General features: G+C 48.2%; 1 protein-coding gene across 2 annotated transcripts in view; it reads left to right on the top strand.

Annotated features, from left to right (window-relative positions):
• The window catches only part of LOC147624888 (RING/U-box superfamily protein), a 68599-nt gene that overhangs the window by 35970 nt on the left and 7509 nt on the right, over positions 1-25120 (top strand). For both annotated transcript variants that reach the window (XM_086818128.1, XM_086818127.1), the window contains 2 exons: positions 4476-4593; positions 4800-4998. In XM_086818128.1, the coding sequence (XP_086674254.1) occupies positions 4476-4593; positions 4800-4998 (317 nt within the window). The remainder of the gene's footprint in view (positions 1-4475; positions 4594-4799; positions 4999-25120) is intronic.

Raw genomic sequence — 25120 nt, forward strand, 5'->3', positions numbered from 1 at the left:
CTTTTCCTATTTATGTGTGAGTCATGTGTTCTTTGCCTTGGGAGTCCCCCGAAATCCAAGTTAAATAATCCCTGTGTGCGTTCTTTCCTTTATATGTTTGTATTGCCTTCACTTATAAAAGGCTCCGTGTTATCTTTTATCCCTACTAGCAGGTAAGGGTGTGACGAAGAGCTGACTTTGCTGCTTCAGTTATTGGAGGATCAACATGGCACATGATTTGCACGTGGCTGGATCGCTCTAGCCCTTGTAGCATGTGATTGAGTTAGAAGGTAGCTACTTCCTTTGCATGTTGGGTCTCACTACTTTTGCTCCGAAGGGGGGTTTGTTGGGTATTCGGAGCTTCGTAGCCCTTGTATGTGTGTCCTCATATGTGTGAAACAGCCCTCAGATGGCTTAGTGTGTTTGTGGGTGAACCTCCTCTTATAGCTGTTCTATGTGTGAATGTGATAAGCAATGATGCTATTGGCCTAGCCATGTGTCATTGCCCCCTTTAATGTGATGTGTCATTGCCACATAGAGGTTGAGACGGAGGAGCATTACATATGCCGCTGCCCAATATACTATGAGATCCGCGGGAGGTTTCAGTGTCTATTTCGTGAGGGATTTGGTCCACTCTCCAGGACCATTGACTTCCAGGACCAGCGTTGCCTAGGCCTCTTCCTGCTTGAGCTCCACAAACACAGGGACACCTTCTTGAGAGAGCTTCAGCCCTAGCCACCCCGCCCCCTCCCTCACCAGCCAACCATCACCAGTTTCTTCTGGACCTAGGAGGTGAAGGACACCGATATAGTGGACCCTCCACGAGCTGCTCCGGATCTACCTCGCTTGAGAGGAGTTACCTCAGACCGAGCCTCCGCACTCCAGCGTGCCCGATGCCCCCGCCCCCGCCCCCCCCCCCCCCCCCCCCCGCGACCACGATCACCTCATCAGCTCCAGATCCAGGACATGCTCCACTGCCATCGAGCTACCTTTCCACGTGGCCATACTCATTAGCCCCATGCTTGATATTTTGGAGAGTGGTATACCATCTACTCGGAGCTGATGTTGCTCTCATGTTTCTATGTTCTTAGTATTTCCATGATGAGTTTCCATGGACAGTTTTGTATCACCCAAGTGAGATAGCTATGTTTATGTTTTCTTTCTGTTTTATTTCCATGATGAGATATGCCATGGACATTATTGTATCACTTTGGTCTCATAGGCCCATTGGGTCTTTAGTAGACGCTTAATTTCTCTCTCTCTCTCTCTCTCTCTCTCTCTCTCTCCTACTTGAGCTCCACAGACACAGGGACACCTTCTTGAGACACAGGCCCCAGCCACCCGGCCCCCTCCCTCGGCAGCCAACCATCACCAGTTTCTTCCGGACCCAGGAGGTGGAGGAAACCGACATAGTGGATCTTGTGGACCCTCCACGAGCTGCTCTGGACCTACCTCGCCCAAGAGGAGTTACCTCGGACCGAGCCTCTGCACTCCAGCGTGCCCGATGCCCTCGAGCCCCCTGTCGGCCACGATCACCTCATCAGCTCCAGATCCAGGACATGCTCCACCGCCATCGAGCTACCTTTCCATGTGACATAGCTGAGGGAGACCTCTCGGCCATACTCGTCAACCCCATGCTTGACATTTTGGAGAGTGGTATACCATCTACTCGGAGCTGATGTTGCTCCCATGTTTTTATGTTCTTAGTTTTCCATGACGAGTTTCCATGGACAGTTTTGTATCACCCCAGTGAGACAGCTATATTTGTGTTTTCATTTTGTTTTATTTTCCATTCCATGATGAGATATGCCATGGACATTATTGTACCACTTTGGTCTCATAGGCCCATTGGGTCTTTAGTAGACGCTTAATATATCTTTCTTTCTTTCTTTCTTTTCTCTCTCTCTCTCTCTCTCTCTCTCTCTCTCTCTCTCTCTCTCTCTCTCTCTCTCTCTCTCTGCACTACCAAACACCATGCATTTGTGTGATCCTCCATAGTTGTTGCTTCAGTTCAGTTCTGTGCTAACCCTAACCTTCCCGAGAGTAGCTTACCCGAGAGGAAGCACTCGGTACTTGTGGTGATCCCTCCTTTTTTGGCTCTCTATTGTTGCCACTATTTAAATTAACATTTTGTAAGGGATAGTTTCTTCTTTGTTAAACTTAAAGGTGTCACACCATCAAGGAACATATCCACTATCAAGTATACTCATGTTCACTAAATGGAAGGTTCACACTTTTGAAGTAACTTTTCTTTTAGTAGTTGTGACATCTTCTCAACTACTCCAAGGATAAAAACAATGAGCCACACTGCTAGCGATGAAGCATGGCATTTTCAAAAATTGACATAAGACTTTATTTGCACCTTGATCGTTTGAATGAATATGAATTTCATAGAATAATGTTTTGGAAATCATAACATAACCCATGCAACTCTTGCATCACGAGATGATTCGACTAACATGGCCTTTAATCGGGCTGTCTCCCCCCGTTTGAGTGGAGTCTAGAGGCCCCTCTCTTGCATTACGCGATGGTTCGACTAACATGGCCTTTAAACGGACTGTCTCCCCCCCGTTTGCGTGGAGTTCAGAGGCCCCTCTTTGAATCTTGCTTGGCAAGAGATCAACCGCATCATCTGCATCGTGGACCTGGCTCTGATCCGGACATGGACACATGGTTGTCCCATACAGAGCTTTCCATGAAACTTCAATTTTACAAAGATCACTTTTTGAGTCACAGAGGACAGATGGAACATGGCTATCTATGAAGACATGTTCTATGCCATGGGGATCGCTATTGGTTAATTGAGGGCACCACCGTAGGATAGATTCCAAAAGAGAAGAGGGCACACCATGGGAGGTGCGGATTTGCGAAGTATGTTTGACAAGGGAGGTAGTGTTACAATCACTATCTCCTAATCATAACAATTAGAAGGTTGATAGTGATTAAGCATAAATAGGGGAATATCTGAGAGCTTGCTTCGTTCTTTACGTCCCAACCATGGCATGGCTTATCGTTTATGCACAACACCTTTCTTGAGGCTACCATTGGAATTTCCTCAAATCGTGCTCAAATCTTGTGATAAACCACACCCCCTTGTTCAATGCTTGCCTTGGAGCCAGTTAAAATCTCTAAGGTGTCAACCCCTTTAGGGATTTCACCTTAACCATTCAATTAATGCCCCTAGGCATCCCTTTAGGCCTTTCTAATGCACATTGGCCACCCAAGTATTGGCCAAGCTTTCTAGCCTCTCAATTACGCACCCATCCCTAGGGGAATCATGTCAACATAGGAAATGTATCACTTTGTAACAACCTCAGGCAGGATAACCTAAACATAGGCTAAACACAAGATTAGTACAAATAACATAGACGGATGCATGCAAGCTCACCACGCAACCATGGCCCGCGTTTGCATACGTCCCCATTTGATTGACCCTCTTAGTTTGACCATCTATTAATGGATATTCGGTTATGCTCATATGTAGCTTCGTATCCAACCTTTGAAAGAAAGCTCTCCAAAAATGACCGTCAAACTTTCTATCCGGAGCACTAACAATATGGCTAGTAGCCCATAAAGTCTAAATAGATACTCTGCAAATAAACGAGCTAATGCAAGTGTCTTTACATCTCTTCTTGTTGGAATAAAATGAGCCATTTTCGTCGATTGATCAACTAGTAGCCGCACGGAGTTGTCTGCTATGTGGATTGGGTAGTTCTCTCTATAATAAAATCCATGGAAATGCTCCTCCATTTGTCATCTGGGATTTCCAAAGGATTTAGCACACCGCCTATCTTTAGACATTTTGCCTTCGTCACTTGATATTTTTGGCACTTTTAAACATAATCTTGAACTTGGGACATGCTCCATTGCCATCGAGCTACCTTTCCACGTGACGTAGCTGAGGGAGATCTCTTGGTCATACTCATTAGCCCCATGCTTGATATTTTGGAGAGTGGTATACCATTTGTTGGGGGCTGATGCTCCTCTCATGTTTCACGCTCTTGGTTTTCCATGATGAAATTTCCATGGACAATTTTGTATCAGTCCAGTGAGATTTTTTTAATTTGTTTTATTTAATTTTCTGTTCCATGATGAGATATGCCATGGAAATTTTTGTATCACTTTGGTCTCATAGGCCCATTGGCTCTTGGATTTCCAGTACCACATGTACACGGGAGGCCCGTGTAGTACGCGCTTATTTCATTTTCAATACTTCTTGTTTCCTTGTTCACAGTTTACACAGAACTTTTGTAACACATTTTGGTCTCATAGACCTATTGTGTCTTTTGTAGATGCTAATAATATCTTTCTTTCTTTTTTTCTCCACTGTACACAACACTAGACACCATGTGGCACGATTGTGTTTACCATCCGATTAGGAGTGTCTCTTCTTTGCAGCATCAGTACCTGGAAGGGACAGTTTCTTGGCCTTTTCATTATTGCTGTTGCCAAGTTATTTCACAATCAGTTGTAAAATTTCTATGATACTTTTATAGGTGCATCCTGGAGCTATGACAAGGAAAAACTCAGGCCGTGTCGATAAGACAGGGTTGAATTACACTGAATTGGATGGCGAGGATGAGGATGAAGTGAGAAGAAAATACAGTCGGCGAGGTTAATTCGACAAGCTATATTTGAGCTACTTACATGTTACTTTTCAAGCCTGTGCTTGCATGGCTTTACTATTTCAAATTGTCATCTAGTTTCTTTCTTATTGATTTTTGTCCCTGTCTCTTTAACAGTTTATCATCATTAAATCTTGAATGCAAATCTGGTCTTGATTCAGTTCTTGGATCTGATTAAATTCTGTGCTTTGGAAGGTCCCTTACAAAAGCAAGCCTTGAAATATCTGCTGCCTTTTTCGTCAAATGCCTTGCCCACACTTCCTGTCACTGCACCGTCACGGAAAGATGATCAAACTCCTTCAAATGCTGAAGAAATTATTGAAGGACGGCATCGGAGGCGGTCCCGCCCATCGGGTCTCAATACAAAAAAGATTCTACTTGTGGTTGCAATCATGTGAGTATTTCTTATTCTTATTTCAGTCTTAGTTACAATCATGTGAGTATTTCTTAATCTTAGTTTATCCATGTGAACAATGGATCATGGAACTCGGGAAAGGAAAATGCAAATGCTTGATCCAATGTTCAGGGTCGTGGTCTTGCAGGGAAAATTAGATCAGTGGTCATAGTCTTGCTATTTTATAATTCAATTGAAAACCCTTTCCAAATAATATTTTGATCTAAGCAAGGAAACCTTGAAACCTGGAAAAGTTCCCAAACATGAACAAAATGTTTAGACCTCACTTGTCAATCCCTGCATGTTCGCGCTCCTTGAGTTTTGACAATGTCTCAACTTTCTCGTCTCAATGTTGCAACCTAATTATGGGAAGAATGGAAAGCTGCTCAAGAAAGTAGAAAGAAATGCTAGGAAGAAAGAAACTAGCTTTCTCCATTAGGCAATGTTTTGTAGTTTTGCTTTCTTTTCCCAGAAAATAAAGGTTTGATTGTAAATTGGCGTTTGGCATTATAAGGTTATTCAGGCGGACCATTTAATACGAATGGGCGGTTGGTCCATAGGTGGCACCCACATGCCGTGTGGAATGACCGGACATCCAGTCCAACAATGATCAAACCCACCCACATGAGGCATGGGAAGCCAGCTCACATGCCTTGTGGATTGGGTGGCCAAGGCATCTTGTCCCAAATCAGCCACCTTCCACCCATGTATGGCTTGGGAAGCCGGCCCACATGCTAGGTATGATGGTGGGTGGCCAGGGCATCCAGCCCCAAAAATCTCTAATCACTCATTGCCAGTCCATAACATGCTGAAAATCTTATGTTTTTTCCAACTAGCCCAAAATCAAAAGCAGAAAACAGAACAGCCTGACACCCAATTTGCAATATTTTCCAACAAATAAAGCTTTGGCTAATCAGCAAAGAAATTTACGTGTGCTGTTTTTTTTGGTCAACATATTTATTTTTTTCGGGAAAAAAGATCCTTCTATTAGCTAATGAAAGACAGCCACAAAGGGCTAGATACAACCACGAAGGGCTAGATACAAACTCGCCTCATATAAGGCCGGGAATCATATGATCATAAGGGGAAGAGACACTTCTCCTCCAGCTGGCCGCTCTATGAGGAGAAGGCTATCTCATACAGGGGGAGGGGGGGGGGAACAACCACAGAAGTGGCCGGTAATGCCAAGTGGGTTCACCACCTGAGAATTGGCTAGGCCTCCAAAGCCTCAAGAAAGCTTCCCGCCGCTTCCGCATGCGGTTAGAATGTCCCTGCAACTTCCCCACTGACTGCGGAGGGTGTGAATGATGTCAAGCCAAATGCTCTTGATGGACTCAACATGCGGAGTGTGGGTACCCTTGATGGCCTCGTTGCATTTACTGTGCCAAATGTGCCAGGCTGTGATGCTATTGCGAATCTCCCATCTCTAGCATGATCCTGGTCGCCATTGGTCAGTAGGTGGGGCTGTGAGACTGGTACTGCCGAAATACGATGGTGAGAGACCTGAAGAGTGAGCCCTCCCCTATCCTCCTCATAAGCCTTGACCACTTTAGCCTCTGTGGCCCAAGCGACAATGCCCCATGTAATGATCCGGGTCGAGGCCCTATCCATAGTGAAGATGCAGAGAATCCGCTGCCAAATCTGTGAGCCTTCGGGCAATCCCAAAGACAATGTCGTTGAGACTCCCGAGGGTGGCTGCACCTTGGGCAAGCTGTTGGCCGACCTCCAACTGCCAGCCAAGTACCGACCGCCAAGCTCTTGTGTGTCATCAACCAAAGAAAGAGGGTGATCTTTCTAGGCGAAAAACTGTACCAAAGCCTCTACGAGAAATCTGAAAGGAAACACTATGAGAGGCCCTGTGATTGCCAGTGCGCTGTTGCTGCCGGGGTGCCATCAATCTCTGGCATTTGGATCCTGTAGCCTAGCCGCACTGTATATGCAAAGAAGGGGGCATCCAGAGTCTCCTTCTGATTTGCAGAGTCATGCCAAGTCCACTCTCCCGGGTCCCACTGGAGGTGCATGAGAGGTCGGCACCCCCATACCCATAGCCGCCAGAATCTCTCCCTGGCCACCTTGGCCAATGGTGGGTCTATGTGCCACTTCCGTGTCCGAAAACCAATCACCCTCACCCTTTGCGAGGTGCAGCCATTGAAATCCTCCAAGGGAAGCTCGGACCTCTCTAGTCTGCCATGGGATCCAATAGAAAAAGTGAGTAGACCACTGTCCTCATTTGGGCCGTGGACCGCCACGAGAATGTCATGTTTGGTAAACACACCTAGCCACACTGGGGGAGTCGGGTCTGGGATAGGGGTCAGCCACTCTTGAGGGATAGTTGAGTCGATGTCAATGCTGAGCCTGGCTCTGCTCTGGACCCCTGCCAGCCCTCTCTCTTGCATCACCAGGGGTAATTGCCTGTGTGCAATCCAATCTCCAAAGGACCTAGCCCCCATGATACATGAGTTTGGGCCCCTAACATGTGGCCACTGGGTAAAGGAATAAGGGGGTTCCAGACCAAAGGCTGTCGAAGCCGCTCCTCTGAGGTTGCCGGAGCTATTTGCCTAAGGGCCAGCTTGAGGTCATCCCAAGCTTGAAGTAAGCTGGCTGCAAATCTGTCCTCAAAAACTAGGCTAAAACCTCGGGCCCGCATCTATGTGAAAATCCATCTGATACTCTGCGGCCATGTTGCCATGAGCTCCCTAGACTCGGCGTGTGGGCTGAAATCTGGGCCAAGAGGAAATCCTTGTAGGGCTCACCACCGGGAAGAGTCATCTAACGATCAACTTGCCCAACAGGGCACGACTTTGAATAGCGGGGTCAATGAGAGAAGGCTCTGCATGAAGTGATCTACCATATGGTGGCAAGAAGAACCTGGTTCGCCACCACCACTATGCTTGCTAGGGAAAGCCTCATAGAACTCTAGTATAAAAGTTTCTTCCGAATACTCAGAAGAAGAGGAGCGAGCTGCTGCTCATGAGAGATGTCAATGCCAACTTGGCAACCAGAACAGCGAACTGGAGTGCCCCTCCGGATCCCCTGGAAAGCCTCAACTGGGCCAAGTCGGGGCGGGTGTAGAGCCTACCCAAAAACCACACGACTTGTGCCAGTTGATCTGTGCTCTTGATGCGCGGCAAAAAACCTCGATCGCCTCCGTGAATCTGTGGAGATTCTCCACATCTCCAGAAAGGAAAGCTGCTGTGTGATGTGTCATTTGCAAACTTTAAGTCAAGTAGCTCCTCTTGCGTGTGAAGGGGAAGACGTAATCCCTGAAGTCCGGTCTCCTGGGCTGAAAGAAAACTGCTCATGGCCTCGGCGACGAATAAGAAGAGGTAAGGTGCCAAGGACAACCCTGCCGAACTGAGCGGGAAAGGGGAAATCTGTCACCACGGGCTCCCTGAATGAGAACCTGACTGTGCGAAGCTGAGCAAAGTCCTGAGACTCCATGAAACCACTTCACGGGGAATCCCATCCGGCGCATTGTGCCCTCCTGAAAGCTCCAATCCACCCTATCATTAGCTCTCTCAATGTCTAGGAGTAGCACTATGAGGTCCTGCTGCCGCATCTTGGCCGAAGCTGTCGCTTCCCAGAAGGTGAAAATATTGTCCAAAATGCTCCGATCTTGAACAAAGCTGGCTTGAGTGTCATGAATCAAGTCCGGGAGAAAGGGCTAAAGTCTCTTGTTGATGGCCTTGGCTAGGATCTTATAGGCGGTCCCTAGAAGAGTGATGGGTCTCCACTGCCGGATCCAATATGTCACCACCCTCCTTAGGAATCAAGTGAATCAAACCCTCTGAGAGCCTCTTTAGCATGGGAGCATGGCACTTGTGATCATAATCTCGTTGAAGGCAGCTTGAAGGCCTCCTTCCAAGAGGTCCCAGTGACGAAGAAAGAAAGATATTGGAAGCCCGTCTGTCCCTGGGCATTTGCGCCTGGGTAGTGCCGTCACCGCCTCCAACTCCTCCACAGTGAATGGAGTCAATAAGAAGGACCGAAGAGAGGGGGGAACCACCTCTCTTGTGTGCCACCAGACCCTCTCGCACGTGTCCATCACCTGTGGGGATAATGGGGCAGCATGAGAAGAGATCTGAAGAAATCAGTGGCGATCGCTCTCACATGGGGGAGGGGGGGGATCAGAAACAATAGCTCCATCCTAGCCACGCAACCTGCGAATACCATCTCTCCTCCTGTGGGGGCCGGCTATCTCAAAGAAATCCCTTGTGACTCTATCACCGGCCTGAGTCGAGAATGAAGCTTTGGCGTGGTATCTGTACTCCACCCTCCTCTCCTCAACGGATCTAAACTCCGTGCGGGCGGCAGCAAAGCTGACTCTCAATCCATGGGCTATCTGGGGAACGCTCCTGAAGCCGCTGTAAAGAGGCCAGACCCCTCCTCAGACTTCGCTCCTGCTCCCTAAAACCCTCCAATGTGCTCTGGGCTGCCTCCTGCAAGAAACCATTGATCTCACCTAGGACAGCATCCAATGTGCATGCAGTAGAGCCTGCGGTAAAGTCCAATCCCGCCCAAATCTATGTAGATCTCAGGGTCCGGAATCCTAGAGCTTGCATGCCTGTCATGCCTCGAGGGGTCCTCTAGTGACGGAATAATCGGGGCGTGGTTTGAAAAAGTAGTGCCTGCCGAGATACCAGTCATGCTCCCACGACTGCAAGCCCACTCATCAACGTAGAACCTGTCAAGTCTAGAGAGGTTGGGGCCGGTGCTCCTCTTGTCCGATCGCGAGAAGTCAAGGCTCTTGGGGCTGCGGCCAAACTTTGGAAGATGCCAAGGGTCCTGTCCCCTAAGTACCAAAAGTATTATTTCCTCCCATGCAGAGTACTTTGCTCTTGAGATTGTGGCCGTGCCTCCTCCAAGTCTGTCCTCTGTTGCGTTTATCATGTTGAAGTCACCACCCATGCACCAAAAGTTAGCCTAGGGAAGGGCTTGTCGGATTGTGCTCCAAAAGAGGGCTCTACTTGCAGCGGCGTTCGGGGCATAAACATTGAGGAAGCCAACGCTATCCTCTCCAATCAAAATGGTAACCCACAGTGCTCGCCCTGGGACTATAAACCCTGAGCCTGTCACTGTCGGCAAAAGCTGCTCACTGACAAAAAAACAAACTCCTCCCTGCCTCCCTGAAGGACCGAAGGATAAAGACCAGAAAGTATGGCTCCTGCCTGGTAAAATCTTCCTGCATCGGCGGGTGTGCCCCTCAGAGAGGTGATACTCCTAGAGGAAAAGAATGTCAATGGGTCCCCCCACTATGGCTCTCTGAAGCTCTCTTGTGAGGATGCGTCGTCTTCGAAAGCAGTGAGCCCCCCCAATCCCTGTATGTTCCCTGAGACTATCCACATATCAATCTTTGTGTGAGGCAGAACTCGCGGAACTGCCCTCCACTCGAAGAGTCCTGGGGAGGGTTTAGACGGGGAATAATCACAATCGGTCCTAGGGCGAAGGCCCGCGAAGTGGGTGTAGATCCTTTCCTCCATGTAACGCCACTCTGTCTGAGCGCGAGAGTATGCGTACTCCGGACTCCATTGATCACAATGGAGGTACCTGTAAGAAGGGGGAAGAGGTATTGCGACAGAAGTATGCATGAACACAAAAAGCAACACCTCGAGGGTGGAGGCTGCCATCTCTCCATCCTGGTCTTTGTGGCCTGAGCCTCCAAGCTCCATCCTAGCCAATGGCTAGAGATGGGTGAGTATGTCGGTGATGCGAAGGTCATGAAGATGATGGGAGAGCTCAACTGCATGATCCTAGATGGCGGTAGTCACTGACTCTGCATCCGACTCCGTCCTCCAGGTTGCACTCAAAGGGAAAGAGAAGATCATTGCGCCATTCTCTGGTATAGAGGGTCTGGAGTGGTGAAAAACCACAGACTTGGATGCTGGCGGTCACCGACTGTGCATCCCACTTCGTCCCCGGGGCTGCACTCAAAGGGAACGAGAAGATCATCGCGCCATTCTTTGGCGTAGAGGGTCTGGAGTGGTGAAAAACCACACATACTTGAATAGGTGCTACTGTCTCCTCAAACAAATCTGTCCCTTCCGTTGGAAGACATCGGAAGAAACTATAATCCACAAGCTGCCCCAAGATTCTAGGGGGCCCACTTGGGGACTCTGGCGGGAGAGCCCTTGCCGGAGAGGTGGCAATGGTCATCTCCACCGGCTCAGAGAAGTGGTGAATCAAGCGGTGGACGGAACTCGCCGGCTGCCTCCGCTCTGGGTCGGGGGTTGCTGAGTGCTCTGGAGAGGCGGAAGGGGGGGGGGGAGGGCGGGCTCTAATGCGGAGGACGGGGCTGAAGGAATTGCTGTGGGTAAAAACTAGGGCGAGGAGGGGGAGGGGGCGGAGGGGGGCGAAGAGGCCGGAGAGGGGTGTTGCTGGGAGAGATCCATTGGGGAGGAAGGCTTCTGGGAGAGGCTCACCAATGGCATAGTGGGGTCTTTCGGCCTCATTGGGCATCGAGAATCTAGGGAGGGATCTCGACGGGGAATCGGCCGCCACAACCAAGGGGCCAGAGGGGCCTGCTCAATGACTCGGGGGGGGCAGGTGGGTGCTACGATAAATACTCATAACGGTTCTCTAACAGAACCGAATCCTCCTGGGCTCTGCCAGCTTGGCGTGCACGACGACGGCACTCAGCCATGGTGGTCAACTGACAGCCCGAGCGCAGGCCGACCGTCTGTCACTCTTCGGCAGTTGTGTCGTCCATGGTCGGGACCTTGTGCTCCGCTGCACCGAAGGGGGTCTCTTGGACAAACGCCGAGGGCAAGCTTTCGCTAGATGGCCCATTTGCCTTCAAATGAAACATTGGCCTGCAAGGCGTGAATATTCCACTCACTGAAGGATGGTCTCTCCCTGGAGACATGGGATAGATATAACATGTGGCATATGAATCCGGCGAGGTAACACAGATGCGGAGGGATGGAATCCTAGCTGCTCGTGCAAGGGCCGAGGCAGCAGTTTGGGGGGGGGTCCATCACTCTCGCGATGGCACCACCAATCATTGGGAGGAGTGGAAGGTATTCCTTCCTAAGGCTTGGGAAGCCCAACACACTAGCAAGTGGGTCAGACACAGGGTCGAAGCCGCGTTGCCACTGCGAAAAGAAGGCCTGCGCCGTACGCTGTGCGAGGGGACTCAGCTGCATGACTCGGTCTGACGCCGTTGGCGAGTCGAACTCCACCTGGTAGTAGCCACGCCTCAGAGCGTGAATGTCTGTGATCTTTGCAGGCTTACCAATGAGGCTTGCTTGTTAAAGACCTTTTTGTTGTCTACATGTGGGGTGGCTACTAACAATTTTGCAAACCAAGGTGGAGGCCTCTAAGGTTGCAACAGTCGTGTGGCAAGAATCTGAAGGTCCTTTTCGGAAAAGGATAAGCAAGCAACGCCGGCCTCGGTTGGGGACGACGGAGCGGCTGCCATGGAGTCCTAGGACTTGGGGGTGAAGACCAAAAAATGCCGAAAAGAGAACACCCTGAAGATCCTAAAACTCAACTTGCAGGAAGAGGGAAAAGGGGCAGACATTGAGGTGGGAAGGCAGGGAGACCGGAAGAAAAAGGGGGGGGGTGCGCAAAGGGGCAGCGAAGGGGAGGGGGAAGCGGGTGAGGGGCTGACGAGGGGGGTGGCGGAGGAGAGGGGTGAGGGTGGCGAGGGGGGGCGGGGCAGGCACAGGGAATGAAAGGGAGCCAGGGCAGCAAAGGGGTAGGGGGAGACGGGAGAGGTTGGCGAGGGGGGGGGGGGGGTACAGGCGGGCGAAGGCGAAACATCGCGAGAGGGTGGGGGGGCGCACGGAGCAGCGCGAAGGGAGGGGGGGCGTAGGAGATGAGTAAGGAAGGGGGGGAGCTCAGAGAGCGCTCACGACTGTGAGTATATAACATGCACGTTCCTAAAAGGTGAATTTGGGCATGTTCCTGGATTCATCTAGGTATATAATTAAGCCGTATTAGCGGACATGCAGATTTCACATTGTGAAGTTTTCGTCCGAGTTGCGGCGAGTTGATATTGTGCTTATTCTTTCTAGTGCATTTGCCCTATCGACTAATTATTTGCTGTACTAATTCTTTCTATTTGCTACTTCCCTTAGTGCTAGGCTTCATTATGGCTGAGTTTGCCCTGCATCTCCGGAGGTTTGACAAGAAACTTAATACGAAGGGCTGTGTGAATATATGCTCTTATGTGTGTGTGTGGAGTGCGTGTGTGAGAGCATATCTTGATACAGAGATCTACACTCACTATTGGGCACTGATGACGTTAGTGGGGATGTTATAGTATCTAGTCCATACTATGCATAATGGAGTTGATAGTTATATAGTCTTGTGGGTTGACTACCATGAGTATATAACATGCACGTTCCTAAAAGGTGAATTTGGGCATGTTCCTAGATTCATCTAGGCATATATATATATTACTTGCGCATTTATATCTTAATTAAGTTTTAATGCCTTCACATTTTGTTTCTCCTGTGGTGGTGGGAGAGCTTGTGGAATGGATGGCTAGCGCGTTACTCACAAATGTGCCCATGGTTGATGACAAGCATGGGTCTTCAGCCCATGAATCTTTCAAGTCACACATGGGTACTGGCAGCCATACCTGTTTCTGTTTTGTCCATGTATTGAACACCCCCCCACCCCCCCCAACCAAAAAAAAAAAAAAAACGAAAAAGGGCGGGCTTTCACATTGCTTTGGTGTGGGTTTACCTAGCGACTCCAGAAATGATCTGTTACTTCGGGAAAAAAAGCTTCTCACATCAACCCTTGCCAGTAATGCCCATAATAAGTCACTTCTTTCCTATCTGTTCCATCTTGCACAGCCCTGCGTATAAGCCTAGCCTCAAAGTACATGCCAGCCACATTATGACCTCTGGGGTGTTAACTCTTCTCGTGCAAGGCAGGGAGGGGCAGCTTCTGAAAGCGAAGCTAGGAGCCTACCAACTGCGCCAGGCCTGAACTGAGACGATGGGAGTGGGCTCCAAGGAAGTGTCTTAAGGGAAGGCAGGGGAGCTCGTTCCTAATTGGGGGCTGATGAAGGTGCTCCTCATCATATAGGTGGGAGGTGACTGGAAGAGGGCGGAGTAAAGTCGAATTGGCTGGCCACAAGTTTATTATTAAAAGAGGTATAAAGTTTTCTAGGTTTGTGGATTGGAATGGCTGTGAAGATCCATCGGGAGCCGGTGGTCCAGGGGCTGCCACAAGGGGAGGAGGGGATGTGGGCTAGAAGAAAATCCTTCCACGACTCTCCCCCAGTAGACAATAAGGTTTCCCAACAAAGCTCTCTACTCTGGACTACCGGATGTTTGACGGCTAGGCCCCCTTTGTAGACGTGTCGATCACAACACTATCCAGGTCACCTTGGCTCACGCTGCTCTGCCATAACTTTGTGTTTAGAACAAGTTAGGGATAAACTGAACTTGTCCAATGCAACTTGCAAGACCTCAAAATGGCCCAACAAGAAGTGATCTACCACATGGTGGCAAGGATAACTTAGTTAGCCATCACCACTATGCCTACAAGGGATAACCGTGTTGAGCTCCAGTCTTGTCAAATCCCCACGGATCTCCTCGTGGTCGATCTTGGTTCGAGACTCGAAACCTGCAAACAAACGAACAAATAAACAAGCAAGGGGGTGCCCGGTGCAGGCCTAACTCACCTCCCAACCATGACAGCCATGGGCGAGCCCAAAGTCTTGGCTATCCCCACCGAGCCACGAGCTGAGCTAACTAGGATGACGTACCGACCAATCTCCTCCTCGCGACTTCCCATACCGCCACGAAGCTGCCCTCGCGGGCCTCAAGACTGCTGCCGGCCTCGGCTGCGCAAAGCAGGTGCACGTCTGCACTAGATCCAGGCTCCAAGACCATAGAGCTCTCACAAACTCGCGAGACTCTCTATCCCAATAACTAACCTTGGCCACCCTTTTATAGGCTCTTGGCCGGTCACCCCGCGTCCATACTTGGGTGCCCCCCGGTCCATACTTGGGTGCCCGCCCGTTAGTTTATCCCTAACTCAGCTCGTCAATCAGCTTGCCTAGTTCTAAGCTTTCCCAAGCCTCGAAACTAGTCTTGCGTGCGTGTAGGACACAGTAGATACACACTGTGCACATGACATACTCCCCTTTCTCTAAGAGCTCACTCCTGAGCTCACTAAAAAGCCAGGGTAATCTCTCTGAAGAGTAGTCAATGTCTCCCATGTAGCGTCCTCCTCAACACGATCCTTCCACTTGATCTTGTATTCCGTGATAAGCGTATTACGCAATCTTCGTTCACGAAATCCAAGAATCTTTTCAGGTTCGTGCGGAACAAATGTCATGTCCTCGACATCTAGTAACTAACTGATCTGCTCCCCCCAGTACTTCCTTAAGTCTACTGACATGAAATACAAGATGAACTTTCACATGAGAAGGCAAATCCAATTCATATGCAACCGAACCAATCCGTCGTGTAATACGAAATGGTCCACAGTATCTAGGGGATAATTTCGGAAATCTACCTGTCCGTAAAGTCTCGGAATCTTTCGGAACTCGCAAATACACCATCGTTCCTTCAGAGAACTCTCTGGTTGAATGATGTCTATTAGAATAAAACCTATCCCGGTCTTGAGCACTTCTAATAGATTCCTTCGCAACTTGTAAAATTTCCTGCATATCTTGCAAAAAATCACGTGCTGCATCATGCTGAAGTCCTGAGAATCCTACTGTAATAGGAGATCTGGGTTGAAAACCATACATAAGCATGAAAGGACTAAATCCTGTACTCGTATGCTTAGTACTGTTATATGCAAATTCTAACATAGGAAGATAATTCTTCCATGAACTCTGTCTTTTGGATACATATGCACGAAGCATATTCTCCAAAATGTGATTCACTCTTTCAGTCTGGCCATCAGATTGAGGATGATCTGAGGAACTCAAATTCAAAGTTTAATTTCAACTTCTCAAAAACAAGTTTCCAAAAATCACTCGTAAACTTAGAGTCCCTATCACTGACTATGTCCTGCGGTAACTCGTACAGTCTAAACAATTGCTTGATAAACTGGCGTGCTAATTGCGTAGCTGTAATAGTCTTCTGGGTCGGTAAAAATCTAGCCATTTTTGTCAAGCGATCTACCACAACCCAAATAGAATCGTGGCCGTGATGTGTTCTTGGCAATCCCGGTAATGAAATGCATGAAAATACTTTCCCATTTATTACTACCTGGGACTTGCAAAGGATGCAACAACCCAGCCTGTCTAAAGCGTTCAGCTTTATTTGCCTGACAAATTTCACACTTCAGAACATAATCTTCTACATACCCTTTCATCTTTGTCAATAAAAAGTGTGGTTCACTAATGATAGTGTCCTGTATACCCCAGGGTGTCCAGCAGAAGGGGCGTCGTGACACTCCTTAAGAATCTTGGACCTAATGTCCGGGATCTGTGATACACAAAGTTTGTCATTACGGAATAGTAAACCATTCCGAATCATCCACCACTGGTCTCCTGCAGCCTGAATAGTAGACTGCTCAGTCATGGAGTCTTGGTCAATCAATGAGCTCCCATCCTGGATCTTCTGTCAAAATGGACCAAAATAACTATGAGTCCTGCAAAGCTCTCTCAATGACTGAAATAAGTCAGTAGAAATCTCGATGAACGATAAAGAATTCACCTCTCTAATCCGACTAAGCGCATTTCGACATGCCTTTCATGAATACGTATCTGGTGATAGCCAGTATGTAAATCTATCTTCGTGAAATATTTCGCTCCTGCTAACTGGTCAATCAGGTCATCTGATCTAGGGAGAGGATAACGGTTCTTAATGGTCAGCTTGTTCAATCTCTTGTAATCTATACACATTCTCCAGGTATTGTCCTTCTTTCTCCTAAGCAACACAGGTGCACCCCAAGGTGATTTACTTGGACGGATCTGGCCCATTCTCAAATAATCTTCGAGTTGTTTAGCCAACTCATCTTCTTCAGCTTGGCTCATCCTATAAGGTGGAATACTCATAGGATGAGCACCAGGGATCAAGTCAATATGATGATCTACTGCCCGTTCAGGTGGTAAACCCGATGGCAGTTCCTTAGGAAATACATCTTGAAACGAATCAAGTATCTTCTGCAATTCTTTGCTTTCAAACACACTTAATTCATTTACATCCATGGAAGGAATTAAAATAAAAGAAAGTGGAATCAATACACAATGGAAAGCGGTATACAAAGAAGAATCCATTATATTTCCAAAATCAATTGTATTTACAAGAGGTCCCTGAGAGGGATGAATACAATCACCTAAAATACTATACTGGGTGTCCCTATGCTGAAAAGAAAAAATATGACTAGACCAATCTATCTGGTCTTCAAGAGTCTTAAACCACTCAATCCCTAATAACAAGTCTATATTTTCCAGATGCATTACATAGCATTCCAGAGTATCTTTGTAGTCCTGAATCTGGATTGGAAGCATCTCCACCTTGCGATTCCAAACTTGCCTTCCCGCAGGTAGACGTACCTCATAGGTATGGTCGCTGAGTGTCGTATCAAGACTCAATTTCCGCACAAGTTTGTAGTTAACAAAGTTATGTGAACTGCCAGGTTCTAAAAGAATGTGAATCTTATGGCCATTCACTCCTCCATAAACTCGGAGAAGATCATGCAAGCCAAATACTTTAGAATTGAACAGACAACCAGAACAAGTACTAGGGCGAGAAAGTACAGTAATTGACGTACCTGTCAAAGACAACTGGTTAGTTGCCTTTGGCTTGGGTCCTGCGTTTGTCTTGGTATCCTTTTGCTTTGGGCACTCGTTACGCATGTGTCCTTTTTCTTCGCAAATAAAACAACGTCCTTCCTTCTTGAGCTTTAAAGCCCTAAGGAGTCGTTTCTTCTTCGCTGGTGTCGAACTGGAACTCTTCGAAGGTTGGTCCGAAGACTTTCCTTCTGTCGTGTTAGCCATAGGTGCGGAGAACTTTCTTTTATGCTTGTTCCCCTGTTCGGTAATGGGTTTCGACTTGGAAGAGACCATCGTATCATCATAGATACGAGCTGAATGAATGGCCTCGTCCAGTGTTTTACATTTGTTATTTTTAACCTGTAAACAGTACGAGTCTGGTAAACCAGCTACGGAAAACCCCAAAAGAGTAGTGGGATCCATCTTTGTAGCTTTCATCTGCAAGTCACTAAACTTCTGGAGGTAGACCTCATAAGTGAGGTGCTGCGAGGTCATGGTCAAAGCTGAAAACCGGGCAACAACATCATAGTCATTCTCTTTCTTGAGGAATTCTTTCTTGAAGACGTCTTCGAATTGTGCCCAAGTCGTTGGCTTAGAGTTGAGTTCCTTCCACCAAAGCAAAGCTTTGCCGAACAGGAAACCTGCTGCTAACTGGATCTTCTTTCCATCATCATATGGATGAAACTGAAAGTGAACTTGCCACTTATGTAGCCACGTGTTGCTCGCCCCCGAACGGTTCCGGAGTAATATTGGGGCCTAAAGCTGAAGCCAAGGTATCCATACCCGAGAAAGTAGAGAGGGTAGTGGTCAATAGAGCGATGGAGTTCTGCAAAGCTTGCATCTGGGCTGCGATTTGTGCTTGACGTTCCGTCAAAGAAGCTTCGAGAGCTACTTTGAACTCTTGGAAATCTGATTTTGACACAAAATCGTCCAAAAGATTGGCATCGGTACCTTCCGTAGCCGGCAAGCCTTCGCGTTCCACAAGGGGCTCCAACTCCGATTCTTGGGTCGACATTGTGAAGAGGGTACGCGAAGAGAAAATTCGATCTTTGCACAACAAGAGTGCGTTGGAACTTGAGAGCTTGAGAGCTTGAAAACTTGAGAGATGTGTGGGAAGAAGCCCACTTAAGGGTTTATAAAGATAGCCCCAAAAGCCAAAAAATCTCCAAAAGCTAGGCTTAGCTTTTGCTTTGCTTTTGTGTGTTTTTTTCTTGAATAAATAAATAAATATATATATATATATATATTCTATACTCTTAAAAAAAATAAACACTCTGAAACCTTGGAGAAGGGGTTTTTAAACCTTTAAAAAAAATTTTAAACTCCCAAAAAAACGAAAGCTCTAAAAAACGTGGCTTTCCTTGTTTTTTTTTCCTCCAAGATTAGCCGCCGGTTGGAGCTGCCGTCGCCAGCCTGCTGACGTCGCCTAGTGTGTTGCCGGCGCCTGCGTGTGTCACACGTGCTGCAGTCGGCCAGTGCTGCCTGCGTGGGCCTAGGTATCATGGCAGCGTGGCCCTGGGCGCCTGCCGGCCTGGCCTGGGCGCCTTCGTGGGCCTGGCCTAGGCGCCTACATGGGCTTGGCTGCCTGGCCGCCTGGCTTGGCTGGCCTTAGGCGCCTTCAGCCGACGGTAGCCCAACGCCAGCAACACCCGCCAGCCGCCAGAGCCTCCTTCTCACAACCGCGCTCTCTCTCAAACATTCAACGAAAAGCAACGTGCAACGTGCTTTTTCTGTCTCTCTCCCTGCAGTTCATGCGTATGACTGCACACACAAACTCTTCTCTTCTTTGCAAGCAAACGACCCTTCTAAGACTACCATCTCCCATCAACATGGGTCTCTTTGATGAAGAAAAAACACATACTGAATCTGAAAACAACAGTATGCACAGAAAAAACAGCAAGCTTTTTAACACATACCTTTCTTCGACCTCTTCTTCTCTACCTACCGACTTGCTCGTTCACGAGGTATGCTCTAATACCACTGTCAAATCCCCACGGATCTCCTCGTGATCGATCTTGGTTCGAGACTCGAAACCTGCAAACAAACGAACAAACAAACAAGCAAGGGTGTGCAGGCCTGACTCACCTCCCAACCATGACAGCCGTGGGCGAGCCCACAGTCTTGGCTGTCCCCACCGAGCCACGAGCTGAGCTAACTAGGATGACGTACCGACCAATCTCCTCCTTGCGACGTCCCATACCGCCACGAAGCTGCCCTAGCGAGCCTCGAGACTGCTGCCGGCCTCGGCTGCGCAAAGCACGTGCACGTCTGCACTAGATCCAGGCTCCAAGACCACATAGAGCTCTCACAAACTCGCGAGACTCTCTATCCCAATAACTAACCTTGGCCACCCTTTTATAGGCTCTTGGCCGGTCATCGGGCGTCCACACTTGGGCGCCCGCCCGCCCATACTTGGGTGCCCACCCGTTAGTTTATCCCTAACTCAGCTCGTCAATCAGCCTGCCTAGTTCCAAGCTTCCCCAAGCCTCGAAACTAGTCTTGCGTGCGTGTAGCACACGGTAGATACACACTGTGCACATGACAAGTCTCCATATGCTCGGGAGGAGGGGATCTATTTGTTGCTTGGGTGATGTCGATGCCCACCTGGCATCCAAGATACCATGCAGTGGTGCCTCTAGGGATCCACTGAAAAGCGTGAACTGGGCACCAAGTTGGGGTGGGGGATGGTCCCACCATAAGGTCACATGACTTGTTCGAGTTGAAACATGCACTGGAGGCAAGGCAAAACTCCTCGCTGAAGCAAAGCTTAGGAAATTCCCTTTAAATTTGGAATGGTAAGCGGATGAATTAACCGCAAACTCCACAACCAAGAGCTCCTCCTGGATATAGATAGGGAGGCAGAGCTTTGAAGACCTGTATCCAGCAAGCACAAGAAGTTGCTCATGACCTTTGTGACAAAGAGGAACGGGAAGAGCGCCAAAAGGCAGCCCTGATGCATGGATCGGGAGATGGGGAAGCATTCATCCCTTGCCCTCTCAATGTGGACCTTGCTATCGGCAGATGAGTAGAGAGCTGAGACTTATGGAGTGAGGCTACCGAAAAGCCCATCCATGTTATGGTGCCCTCCAAGAAGGTCCAGTCAAACTCTGTCATTAGCCCTCTCAAAATGAAGGAAAAGAAATCCTCCTGGTGGAGGTGAATCGCTGATGTGGCCTCCCTGAAGGTACAGACTGTTATCTAAGATGCTCCTATCCCGGATAAAGCATGTGTGCATGCTATGGATGAAATCAAGGAGGTGGGGCTGGAGCCGACTGCTGATGGCTTTGGCAAGGATTTTTGTAGGTGATGCTAAGGAGGGTGATGGGGTGCGACGAACCCCGAGACGATCACCTTCTTTCTTGGAGAATCAAATGGATAGGGCCCTCAGCAAGCCTTTCCAGGACGGAGCTTGTTACCATGGCCTCGTTGAAGGCTGTCTGAACACGAGCCTTCATGAGATCCGAATGTCACTGAAACAGAGAAATCTGGAGCCCATCCTCTTGCGGGCACTCCCTAGGCCCTTTGGGGGTGGTTATTTCCCCCCTCAAACCCTCAAACCTCGCCCTCTGAGTAAGGGGAATATAAAAAATCCTGCAAGGCCAGAGTGACAGCGACCCTCGTGTGCTGCCAACTGTGTGAATGGTCAACTCGGGAAGATGAAGGTTCCGCTGAGAGAAGCTGACGGTAGAAGTCGGAGGCAATGGCATGGACCTGGAGTATCCCCCCTTGTTCGGGCCGTGAAGGGGGCAAACTTCATCTCTAGGAAGTGTGGGCCAGGTCAAGGCGAAGAAATCCCCACTAACTCTGTCCCATACTTGGGTCTAGAACGAGGCACGTGCATGTACTCCATCCGATGAGAGTCTCAGTGTCCTCTAGAGAGAATTATGGGCGGCCTCCATCTGGGTGCCTATTCATGCGCTGCAGATGATAAAAGTTATGAAGTTTGATGTAGATTGCTGATGAGCTAGGCAATGCAGTGGTGTCTACCATGCTAGCCGAGCATCTAGAGGCATAGGGGTTAGTTCCAATGCCCATAGTTCCTGAGGTAGTAGTGGAAACATCATTGGAGACATGTCCAATAGCTATGCTAATGGAGTTCGGACCAGTGTGTGGAGTAGAGAGTGACTTCGCCAAAAGTTCTGTTAGTGGGTTGGAACAGTGGAGCATCATTGACACTCATGCTCAAAGTTAAGCAAGAGGGGATATCATGTGCACACTCTCCTGAGTGTGACATGGACATGCTTCTACACATTGGCCACCTTAGAGGTTGAGTACATGGTCGGATTCATGTGTTGACTCTTAGTGGGACATTATTATTAGGGTTGGTAGAGTTGGTACTATAAGCCCAGCGGGGCGTGCAGTAACAGACTCAACCATGTGTCCAAGAGAAAAAAATATAAAGAGAGAGAAAAGGTAATGGGGATCTTGCACAGTACACCACATTGAGCAGGGAACAGGCCCCGCCCCCTTTCAGGAATTTATTCAGGAACAATCCACGGGCATGCTGGCTAGGATCAATATAATCAATGAATACAAAACAATTAAAAAGGGGCGAACTGCCACAGGACTGAACAGAAGCATACATGTGGGGACATCCGACAGCCACCGATTTCTCTCTCTCTCTCTCTCTATGGGATGCACGTGGGCTGGTTGAAGGAAACTAGAGATAGGCTTTTTCTCTCTCTCTCTCTCTTTTATCATGAATTGCAGGCTTTGTTGAAGAGATTGGGATAAAGAGGATCGAGCTAAGATGCACATGATGATGTTCTTGGAAGAGATGTGTTGTTACTCTTCGTCTTGGACTTATGTGTATTCAGGGATTGCTTGACACATCCTCTATCTTTCTCTCTCTGGGTTTTGGCAACCGTGCTTGGATGGTATATCCGTCATGGAAACAGGACATTGGTTTTCGAGAGGAAACAGGACTTTGGTATCGAGGAAATAGGCCTATGGTTATGGGATACAGGTCTTTGGTTTCATGTGGAAAACACGTCTTTGGATTCATGTGAACATGTTATAGTTTTTCTCGAGGTTACATGCAAACTGTGGCTATAGGGAAGAACATATGGTTTGGTACAACCCTACTGCTGTTGGGGAAAGGGTTTGAGGGATCCATGGTAGAGATGGAGAAGACCTTTTCAAGCAGGGAGGTATTGTACAGGTTTGCCTTCTCTATGGTATGTTGTGCTATAATAACGAGAGTTCTTTTTTTGGAAGTCCTGGGTGAAACTATAAATGATCCTATTGGTGGAGGATTCTACAAGTTGTACTTTGTACTCAAATTTTGATCAAGTAAAGAAATACCGCAAGGGGCACCATTGCGTTTTGGGACCAATCGGTGTCCTTGTACTATTTGCAAGAGCACTCTAGCTCCCCCTGTTTATTTCCTTTTCCAGGTCCGCATGGGTGATGAAGTTTTTTATGTGGGAGTGTTTGTTTCACCGCCTGCAAGTTTTTGAAGGCCGGTTTCATGGTTCCATTGCCGGGACATCGACTTTCTCAAGGAGGCAAGCCTGTGGTAGTCGCGTCAAAAGCTTCAACATGTGGAAAGTGAAAAGGAAGTGCAGGATTATGAGTCTTTGCCTATACGAGGTGAAGAGCAAAAGTTAAAGATGAAGCTCAGGAGAAAAGACACCAAGGACAAGAAATAGTGGCCAGGAACAAGAAGCAGTTGAAGTGTTATGGTGCAAGAAATGGGTGAAGTTCAAGAACTATTCACCGATGGATGCGAAGTGGATGGAGGGGGGTGACTTAGCAGATTCACCTCAAGAATTGCAGCTTTATCTTGATGCCTTTGAGTTGGGGCCAACTCTTGTTATGGCTCATTTAGGTTCAGCAGAGCTAGGGTCTCGAGTATTGCTTGATGCTCAAGAGGGGGGTAGCACCTCCGCTCCCTTGTTACAAACAGGCTCAGTTTTTCATCTAGAAGTCGCTTGGTGATATCTTTGTATTCACTTGAGGTACTGAGCCTGACTGTACATGTGCACTAGATTCAGGCTCGTGACCATAGAGCTCTCACAAAGACACGCGAGACTCTATGAATTAATGACTAACCTCGGCCACCCTTTTATAGGCTCTTGGCCGGTCATCGGGCATCCACACTTGGGCGCCCGTCCGTCCATACTTGGGTGCCCGCCCGTTAGTCTATCCCTAACTCAGCTTAGCTCAGGAGTGAGCTCTTGGCCCACGAGGGTAGCTTCGTGGCGGTATGGGACGTCACGAGGTAGAGATTGGTCGGTACGTCCATCTAAGTGACCATGAGACATCACCAACTGCATGGGGGCAAGTAAAATCCTCCCTTGAAATGCATCTGCTAGACAATGCATACCAAGAAGTACTGACTATAGAGCATAGTCATAAAAAGCAACGGCATCAGAAGTCATCTCTACAGGTGATGAAGATGTAATGGTCAAGGTTGATACATGTGTAGCCACATTGGCCTGATCTGCACCCATGGAAGAAGATGCCAGCTTCTTCTTTTTTTCACTCTCAATACGCTTTCTGCATTCCTCTATGGTGTGCCCTGTTTTCTTGCAATAATTACAGCGCTTTTTCTTTTCAAGCTTGTCCTCTGATTTAGGAGGATCCGATGGGCTAGGTTAAGGCCCAAATCGATTCCCACGAAAGGGAGTCATTGTTGACTCAGTAGACATCATGGTGTTCGTGTTGGAACAAGATTGCTCTTCACTAAGCAAGTGAGTCACGTCAAAAGTGACCGCATTAGGTGCATTGCCAGCCAACAACTGCAAAGTGGTGCCAAATGTCTGATAAGAGTCGGGCAAATTAAGCAAGACTCTCTAAACAAGATAGCCATCTGTCAAGACCTCATCTATGTTAATGAGTTGCTCTCTCGAAGGTCTTTCTCATGCGTAAGGTATTGATCGATAGAGTCACCTTCAAGCATGCAGTCAGTCTCAAGCTTACCGCGAAGGTAAGCTACACGAGCCTCATTGCGACCTGAATACGCCACCGCCAAGGTATCCAAAGAACCCTTTGTGGTGGTGCAGGAACGAATGCGCAGAATGATATGCCTACGACACGAGAGAGCAATCAACGCATGGGCCTGAGCATCCCTAGCATCCCAAGTACGCTGCTGCTAGGTAGGAGGTGGACTTGCAGGAGGGTGAGCAGGAATCACTTCACCTTCCGCTAGAGTAGGTGCGAGTGGACGCTCCTCAGTGCCATCCACATATAGCCATACATTCTTGGCAACCAATACATGACGCATCATATAAGCCCACATAGGGTAGTTATCCCCATTGAGTTTGTCCTCTTGAGACAGCATGCCAAAGAGATCATTGTTACTGTTGGCCATGACAACACAATAAATCTGTCCACAGGTCACCACAAGAGTAGGCAATGCCCAGCAAAACTGTAAGAATGTGGGAGATAAATAGCAAGATAATCAATGGACTGAAAGGGAACTCC

Source organism: Cibotium barometz, chromosome 24 (assembly GCF_041138505.1).
Source record: "Cibotium barometz isolate CiBa-2024 chromosome 24, ASM4113850v1, whole genome shotgun sequence".
NCBI classification, from domain to species: Eukaryota; Viridiplantae; Streptophyta; class Polypodiopsida; order Cyatheales; family Cibotiaceae; genus Cibotium; species Cibotium barometz.